Source organism: Cyprinodon variegatus, unplaced genomic scaffold (genome assembly GCF_000732505.1).
Source record: "Cyprinodon variegatus isolate N-32 unplaced genomic scaffold, C_variegatus-1.0 Scaffold1511, whole genome shotgun sequence".
NCBI classification, from domain to species: Eukaryota; Metazoa; Chordata; class Actinopteri; order Cyprinodontiformes; family Cyprinodontidae; genus Cyprinodon; species Cyprinodon variegatus.
Window position 1 is genome coordinate 115579 of NW_015151964.1, and position 9446 is coordinate 125024.

At 37.0% G+C, this 9446-nt stretch overlaps 1 protein-coding gene across 1 annotated transcript; it reads right to left on the reverse strand.

The window, feature by feature from the left end:
* Positions 1–4634: 4634 nt before the first annotated feature.
* LOC107103711 (UDP-glucuronosyltransferase-like) lies at positions 4635–9104 on the reverse strand. The gene is made up of 5 exons (XM_015403514.1): positions 8244–9104; positions 7399–7530; positions 7081–7168; positions 6772–6991; positions 4635–5091 (listed from the first exon to the last, which is right to left on the reverse strand). The coding sequence occupies exons 1-5, from the start codon at positions 9102–9104 to the stop codon at positions 4809–4811; spliced, it is 1584 nt and encodes a 527-aa protein (XP_015259000.1). The 3' UTR covers positions 4635–4808.
* Positions 9105–9446: the final 342 nt, after the last annotated feature.

Consider the following 9446-nt stretch of genomic DNA (forward strand, 5'->3'; position numbering starts at 1 on the left):
TCACTTTACTGCTTTTTATATATCTAAAATAATTCATCACTGTTTATTAAGAGAATTACCCACTGTAAAATGTTATCCGTTTCCTTAAAAAGAACCCGTATCACAGAAAATAAACTCACTGGCAGTGCGCTGCTGTAAGAACAAAATCCTTCCGGATAAGTATCCCTCCACATGAATGTATTCCCTGGTACTGCAGGGAGGCCATGTAGGGTTTCGAATGGGGCTTGGAAACTTTGCCTCCAACTATGCTGCTTGAAGTTGCTGACGTGCCTGTAAAATTGAGTCATTTTAAAATCAGCAACAACAGAAAAGAAAATATAAATAAGAAATTACATATTGTGCAAACATTCCAAAGAAACTACATAACTCTTACCAGTGAGGTGGACGAACAGGAGATAAATTATGGTCCACGTGTGTATCATAGTGGCGGAGAGCGAAAGGATGAAGTGTAAATGGCTTGCAGACCCCCCACAGCAACCTCTATAACATCTGAGAGAATTCTAGGTAAGGTGTCAGACAAGTTCTATTTCCTGTTAAAGCTCTTTCCACACATAGAGTACTACAAAGTTACTTTACGCTGCATGCAAAACTGTCTCGTTAATTATATATTTTATTGCCTGCATTTTAAACTTCTACAATGCTTTGTTTTCTTGTTTAACTTGAGCTTATGGTTGCTTATTTTATCAAAAATTAATAAACAAATAGATGAATATTCCGACCACAGGTATAAAACAACACAAAAAAGGCAAAACCACAGAAACCCCAACAATGCAAGTTTGTAGGTCACTAATTTATTCAAAAGTCTATCCACTAGGTGGTGCTTTAGAGCAACCCTCTGTTCCTCTTAAAGAGCCCAGAACCCGTTATTATAGTATTATCTGTTCTGAGTGTATAAAAAAGGACATTAAAGGGTTTCAGGTCTCAAACTCCTCACCTTTAGGAGGATTGAAAAGACCACTCTCTTAAAGCATGAAGTTGTATTGCACAAACAGCAATTAACAAAATAAAAAATTGTGCTGATGTCATTGTCAGTCCTTACTTCATATCACTGTATAAAAGAAAATATGTCTGAAGAAAAATCTTTCTGTCTAAGTTTCTGTATAACAGAATAAATTAGTAAGTTCCCATTGATTACTAAACAAGCTAGTGTGTGCAGTGACACATGATGTAACAACAAGAGACATTTGCTTTCATGTGAAGGAACTTGTTTTCATTGGTAACCTTTGTGATTTGTGACAACTAACAGAGATTTAGAAATACTTATGTCTAAATCTAGACCGCCAATGGTTAATAACTTAGTTCTTATTATTTGTGTAGTGTTTGATGCATGCTGATCTGTGTATTTTTGTTACCTTATACGAGCATGCTGTGGTGTGGGGGTTGATGCAAGAAACTGAAATCTTAGACTTTAAGCGCACCTGATGGAGCTAAAAAGGTGTGGTTTTAGGATATAGAAGGGCGAAATCTAAGTTAGGTTTTTTTCCCTCATTCTGCTGATAAAGCAGAATGGAAAAACCAAACTTGAGTTACAGGAGTTATTCCTCTGTATAATTTGCTCATTATCAAATGTTTGTTATACCTAATTTTAATAAAACCTCTTAAAACTTGAAATACTTTTTTCCTTTTTGCATTACATAGAGATTTCTCCCTTGTGAATAAAGGATCGGAGATCAAACATTTCCAATTATTTTTGTGTGATTTTGTTGTCAGCACATTCAACTTTGTACAGAACAAAGTATTCAATTAGAATATTTTAGTCATTGAAATCTAGGATGCGTTATTTTAATCCGTTCCCATTTTTTTAAATCAGTGTATATATATATATATATATATATATGGGGAAAATTTCCAAGAACTATGCTACTTTATGCAGACTTACAGGTACCTGTGAGAATCAGCGTCTGATCTCTATGAGGAAAAGTTCTCTCATGGGGTTTTCAGTTACGTTTAGGATTAAGATGTGAATTGGCTTTAGGTAAGGTTTAGTGGGTTAAGTATTTATTACTAATGGTAAGGCTTAGGCTAATGCTCTGGGTTGGGCTATAGAAATGACTGAAAAACTAATGGACTTTAAAGAATGGTGGAAAATATGTGTGAAGGTGTATAGGTTTTCTTTTGTTATATTTTTTTGTTGCATGTTTGGTTTTTTTGGTTGTTTCTTGCATTGATTTGAAACTAAAACGGACATTCGAGATGTCACCTACATGTTTCTAGGAGAACAGTTAACTTTTTCTCAGTAGCTATAAAACATGTCATAGCTTGCATTAGGTTTGCTTTGAAATTTATTTTCTTGGTTGTGCAATTTTTCAACCAAGAAAAATTGCTGTTTTATAAGATAAAGCTGCTGTTTTATCTTTGTCAGTACGTTTTATAGTGCACAATATTTTATTCTCCACTCTAATGGAGTTGGTATTACTTTCTAATAGTTTTACCATAGCTAACAAAAATGGTTAAAAGCTGTTTCATTACACAAACACAAATAAAATCTTCCTAAAGGCATACATTGTATGTTTGCTGCTGCCATGTTGAAACGATGGTCTGTCCTGATCTGTTGCTCTGGGTTTTTGGTTCTGTTGGTGTTTTCACTTTGTGTTTTGAGTTAGGCTTCGATTTATCTTACTCTTTGTTTGCTGTTAAGATTTATATCACTTTCGAAATACTTGGTTTAGCTATTCCTTTTTTGATGGTTTTTCAGTTATCTCCTGTTCAGCATTTTTTGTATTTGCTCCAGTTTAATTTTGCCATTCATTGGTTCCAGTTAGGGCTGCTCAGTGGGACAGTAGGTAGCACTCCTGCCTTGCAAAAAGGTTCTGGGTTCGATTCCCGGCCTGGGGTCTTTCTGCAGGAAGTTTGCATGTTCTCCCTGAGCATGCGTGGGTTCTCTCTGGATACTCCAGCTTCCACCCACAGTCCAAAAACATGACTGTTAGGTTAATTGGCTTCTTTGAATTCGCCTTAGGTGTGAGTGTTTGCATGAATGGTTGTTTGTCCTGTTTGTCCTCTGTGTTGCCCTGGGATGGACTGGCAACCTGTCCAGGGTGTACCCCACCTCTCGCCCGTAGACAGCTGGAGATAGGCAACAGCAACTCTCACAACCCCGCTAATAAGTGTGACAAAATGGATGGATGGATGGATGGACAGTTGCAGTTATCTTTAGGTTATGTTTCCCATGGCTTCATAGTTGTCTTACAGTAACTTAAATTGTCACCAAGGGCCAGCAGTGGGTGCTCCTCATCTCCCTGGCCCCTTCATGGTCAGCCCTTTCCAGCTGCTGTGCCTCTTAATTAGTCCTAAGTGGCACCTCTTTAACTGCTCCTCCTCTTTGTGTCTCAAGCTTCACCACCTCATTGTGGGTTTAAGCTGCGGCGACCAAAGCTCCTGCACCACAGTTTGCGCTCTAGTTTTATTTAGCCATTCATTGTTTACAGTTATCTTTAGGTTATGTTTCCCAAGGCATAATAGGTATATCCAGTCCCTTTTCCTATCCTCTAGTTTCCTTTTGGTCATTCTGTATTTTCTAGTCATTAGTTTAATTCCCCTTTAGCTACATTAAAGTTTCTTCCTAGTTATATTTAAGCCCTATTGTATTCCCTGGTTACTCTCTGTTGCCCTCTAGTGTCCCTCTCCTTTCCCCTAAGCTCCCTCTGTCCACACCTTCACCCAATTAGTTCATGACTGCATTCATTGTTCTGTTAAACATATGTACTCCTCTGCAGCTACACAATACTGGGTTCTCTTCAATACCTCCTGAAGTTTTGTGTTACCCTCTGTTCTGATTCCTGTCTTACCTGGGTTGTTTTTGTTTTTTGGAGTTATGCTTTTGTTGTCACAACCCCATTCATTAAATCTGAAAGAAACCATCTCTGTCTTTGTCTCTGCATTTGGGTCCTCTACAAACCTCCACTCAACTTAGTGAAGTTATGACATATCTATAATCTTAGGTACCATAAAATTAATTGTTGTCATGATTTGGCCAAAATAATCAATAAGAGGAAACAACTTACTATAATTTCAGCATGTTTCTATGTCCAATAAATATTTGTTGGTGGCAATAATAGGTGATAAAACATCCAAAATACATTAAAGTTTTAGTGTGATTTTAAAGTTAAAATCCTGGAAAAGAGCAACTTCTTCTTTACCTTGGCTAAATGCGACGAGACCCTGAACACATTCATATAAAATAAGCTAAACAAATTATTTTTAGTTGAATATAATTTTTTTGAATAGTAAAGAACTATTAATTTATTTCCCAGAATTGTATGTGCTCTGGCACATGGATATGGTTTCAAGCCTGCATTGTTATTCTTCAAAATAGGAAAAACACCACAAGTTAGGTGTGTGGTGATTTTACAAAGCAAAAGGTGTAGGTTATCAAATGTGGCTGGAAGAGGATCCAAGAGATTTTTTTTACAGGTTTTATACATGTGTTCAACACTGGTGGTAATAAATTAAAAGGGTTTACATTTTGTCTAGATAAAGTTGAAAACCATAAAAAAAATACAATCCCCTTCAATTTCACCACCCAGTAGAACTAATCTACTCTTAAATCTGTCTCTGTCTGGGTAAGTTCAATAACCTAATTTTTTTGTGCAGAGATTTCAGTATACTGTCACTAATCTTAGTAATTTTATTAAAATTGTATTTATTTCAATCGCTTAGGAAAGCTGGATGACAAAAGTAAATGCCAACTTAGTTTTTTACAATTTTCTGGCCAAATAATGAATAGCATTATTCACATATACACATTTTACAGTACACCAGACAAAACATTTACAGTAGTGTTTGAAGTATTTACTTTGAGATGGACACTACTCAGATTTCTTCTTTCCTCCTCTCTTTCCACAACACTTGCGAGTACAAAACAAACAGGATTTCAAAGTCACCCACAAAACGGTGACAAAAACTAAAAGTAAAAAGCCGATAACATCCAGGCTGTGGTACTGGAACCAGTTCAAATCATGTGCGGCTACTCTTAGATGAGGGGCTCCTTTGTGTCTCATTACGAACTCAGACCAGAAAACAGCCAGGTCCAATGGCTCCACAGGGCGGTCCAGATGTATCTGCGAAAGCTTCACCATCCGTTCTTTGTATCTATTGAGAAGACATAATTAGTTTGTGAGGAAAGGAGGAGGGGCTTAAAAACTGATTATGAATAAAGGCTGGAAATCCAAATCTTTTTCCATTAATTAATTTGTTCTTTTCCCCATCTAGACCTGTCATGTTAAATTTAAGACCTTTTCAAACCTTTAAATTCTGGATTAAATTCTTTAAGTCCTTAGGTTTTGAAAATGGTTCAGTGTGAAGTTTTCTATGACCAGAAAATACCTATATTACTCAGGGGACGGCATCTTTTTTCTTTAGAGAGGCTGTTTGAATAGCTTTATCACCAAAGCTAAGAGTCATTCTCTACAAGAAAATATCCTCCAGGCAGGATTTGAGCAGAAGCGGCAGTCCCTTTACAGCAAAAGTAATTTCATCCAAAAATAATCCTAACCATATAATACCGAATACACATTTCAGAGCATTTAAGTGGAGTTTTCTGTAATAGGCCAACAGAGAAGTGTGCGTTTAAAGGATAAGTATACACTTTTCAAATCTAAATTCTGAAGTGTTGCTGGAATTTATTTTCTGCAACTTAAAAAAACAGTGCAGACAATTGCTTTCAGAAATCAATGAAATATACACAATGAAATATATAGAGGCCAACAGTCAGTAAGTTATTATTTTATGTATGTATAAAACATCTGTAAAAACGTTAATTGTTAAACTTTGGTTGTTGTTTCCCTTGTTTCGCTGCTTTAAAATGATGCAATAATGCAACTCTTTAAATTTGTATGAATCCCTGTGAAATAGAATCTCAATAAAATACATTTAACACCCAATCACCAAAGATTTCAAATAAGGAACGCTAAATTGTATGGGGAAAAAAAAAAAAAAAAAAACTTGTGCAAGAAATGTGTGTTTTCAGGTGATCTATAAAAGTTCCTCTCACAAATGATAATATTATTGGTTTGCCCAATAATGAGTAGATTGCATGTACTTCTGTCAGTTTTAAAGTGCCATCATTATTTTGTAATACTATACTTTAGTAGTATAATTATTTTAGAAATGAAAATACTAAATATTATCTATATATTTATCTAAAAGTGCTACAAACAAAAGTGAAGAAATAAAAGTAAAAGATAATACTAAATATAAATGATGAAATATTAAACATGGGAAAGTTGTTTTTGTCTGCTTGTTTACATAGCTGGATTTACCTCAGCCAATTCTTCTTAAACAATCACTTGACCCAGTATACTGCAGAACAGCGAATGCCCATAGCAATTTCAGAAAACATAACTGTGCTTTGTGCAGAGCCCATTAAAGAACATTAAAGACAAAAAAGAATCCTTTGTAGCCCAAAGGCGGCTGGAGTTTGCATGAATAATTTTCAAATACAATTAAGTCTGATTGCCTTCCAGTTTAAACCTGATATGTGGCGGAAATGTTTATACTATAAAATAAAAACAGCAAAATCTAAATGTTCTGGATGACGAAGATTGAGATTTTCCAGTCTCTGCTTTAATTATTCTAGTTCTGTCCACCTGCTTACTTATCTTCCTCTCTGAGCAAAAATCCATTTAACTGATGTCTTCTGAAGATGAAATATAGGAAATTGCAGTTTCAGGAAACCCTCTTTAAAAAAAATGTTCAACTAAATACAAAAACGTTTATATAAATTTTCAATTATCCTTTAACCATTATTAAGTTATAAATTAAGTTTCTTACCCTTTATCGTTGATAACTTTTTTCAGCGCAGGTACCAGTGTTTCTGTTTTCAAATCAAATATATCGTACTTCTCAGCAACACCGCGAGACACCATTCGGTGTACGTTGTCCCCCTGGTCCCCAAAAAGTGGAAGCATCAACATAGGAACAGCATTACAGACACCTTCGTAGATACCATGGCTGCCACCATGAGTCATGAAGAGTTTAGCTTTGGGGTGGGCTGTAGAGCAAAACATGTCACATCTTTATTACCTTACTTACAATACCGTGAGAATTTTTTATTTAAATGTATTTATACACTCAACATACCTAGGAGATCATTCTGAGGTAACCATTTCAGAAGCTTGACGTTCTTGGGCATATCTTTGGGTACTTTACCTGTATATCTCCAGAGCACCTGCAATACAAACCAGACCAGCTCATAAACACGTGCAGACTGCATAAGCACTGGACGTTCAGTCTGGCACATGTGCAGCAAAGTAGAGAGCAAAGTTCAGTAGCTCAACACAACCTTACCCCCATGTGCTGTGTGTGCAAAATTTCAATGTAAAATCATTGATAAGATTGAAGTGTTGAGTTCATGTCAACTGAACTGACTGAACCAGTGATGAAGTTGTGAATAATTACCCTCTGAGGAAGTTGGCGAAAGGCATCAAAGAACACTTTGGCCTTAGTTTCTGGCATGTCTGATACCATTGAGCCAAGTGTAAAGACAATGAAGCCATCATCTCCTGAGCCATCCACAAATTCCTTCAGGTCCTGCAAGAGGGTTGACAAGACAGTAAAGTAACCACAAGAAAAGTGAACTATAAGCTAAATCCAGTGTTATTATATCAAAATATGTAAAAACTACATGTATATTATAAGACTTTAGAGAATTAACTGCATGTTTACAGCTACCAGGTTTAAAACCTTTTTGAACAGCAAGCATAACTGTCTGCCTATAAAAACAAACCTATTGTTTTTGCAAATTACTTGATCCCTGTTGACACAACGGGGCCCCACATTTCCTTTCCTAGAGCCTTTTGGAGGAAGTCCATAAATCTGGATTACATTGCTCTCAAAATGTTTCACATTAAGAGGCAAACTTAGTCTACAACAGCCATAATTCCTAAAACAATAAAAGTACTATAAGCAGAGTTCAACTGTGTGTTTGAGCTTGCTATGGAATATGATTTTTTATTCATGTTTTTCTTCCTCTGGAAATGGGTAATGATTTAAAGTTTTGTACATTTAAATGAAAGCATTGCTGTAATTAGAGCAGCTCTTTAACTGATGTTTAACAAGGAACATTTAATCAAATGCTAACATGGCACATTTGTCTTGCTCAGAATTCATTAACAAAATGTTTGTCTTTTTTTACAGCTTTATGTTGCATGTACCCAAAATGTTTGTTTAACAGATTTGCCTTGATTAAATACAGCTAGAAAGCATTCTTTCTTTGCCCTGAACAGATAAGTCTTCCTACTCACTTCTGGAAGAGGAGCTGTCTTTGCACAGTTGATCCCGCCTATCAAAACCATGTTTGGCATGAGAGGTTTGGGCCAGTCAAAAACAAAGTCATATCTGAGAAGCCAGATGGCCCCATGGCTTATGAGTTCTTTGTAAGACATGCCGTCTTTGATGCGCTTGCTGACCAGTTCATCAAAGTGGCGATACATGACTGTGCATATGTGAGACTCCAAAAAGGACATCATCATGTTTTTAACCCTCTCTGGGAAGGTCATACGGTCTGTGTTACCAGAGAAAGCCTTGGGGACGTAGGAAACAGGAGAGGGGCACTTGTTAGCTTTAATGTCCAGCTCACAGGGAAGACCGCGCAGAAAATACACTGCAGGAATTGAAAAAATATGTGCCAGAACAGAGCCACAGGGAAGGAAAGGATCTGTAAGCAAGATGTCAAAACCTTCTTTCCTGAGTTGATTCATCAAAGGCTCATTGTCCAATAAAGCTTCACAGCCCAAAGACTGAAGAGAGGTAAAAGTCACCAGACGCTCCACATTAACAAATAAATCTGCAAGTCCTGGTTTTTGGTCGAATAATCCTTCCCGGAGCTTGTTAAAGTTCTCATCCAGTTCTTCTTTGGTATAAGGCACTTTGTAGACCTCAGTCTTGTAGCTTTCAGAACCTTGGATCAACAGGCTGCTTTCAGGCACCAGGACCGTGACATCATGGCCTCTGCGGCCGAGCTCCTTTACAAGTATCTTCATACTAAGCCAGTGGCTTCCATCCACGGGCATAACCAACACCTTCCCCCCCTGAACGGGCCCCAGACCAAGGCAGCATAGCAGAGCCAGCAGCCCCGCTGGAGGAAACCACACCCTGCTTCTCATTGCCTCCTCTCTGCGCTGCAAGCTGAGCTTTGTGTGAGATTTAGAGCTGCCTGTTCTAAAGGGGTGGCGTTCTGTGTGTGTGCCTGTGTTGAAATTCTGGAAGAAGTGCGGGTTGCATTTTAAGTCAAGCCTTTATATAACCTCAGGAGGACAGGGAAGATTCCCAGAGCTTTGTAGGGGAAGTGTCAGCACTGAGTGTGTCTTCAATTAATCATTGTTTTGTATCACCTCACCGTTCCCTTTAATGAGTTGTAATATCCCTTTGAAACTCATTTAAGAATATTATTTCATTTATTTTTTTGTTGCATGACCATTTTCTGCATTCTAAAAGTTTTTAAACAA

Bases quoted from the DNA above. Each gene is read 5' to 3' on its own strand.
- LOC107103711 (XM_015403514.1), bottom strand. From the start codon at position 9,104: ATGAGAAGCAGGGTGTGGTTTCCTCCAGCGGGGCTGCTGGCTCTGCTA. The intron at 7,531-8,243 runs GTGAGTAGGAAG...ACCCTCTTGCAG, and splicing joins AGACAGCTCCTCTTCCAGAA to GACCTGAAGGAATTTGTGGA. The intron at 5,092-6,771 runs GTAAGAAACTTA...TCTTCTCAATAG, and splicing joins AAAGTTATCAACGATAAAGG to ATACAAAGAACGGATGGTGA.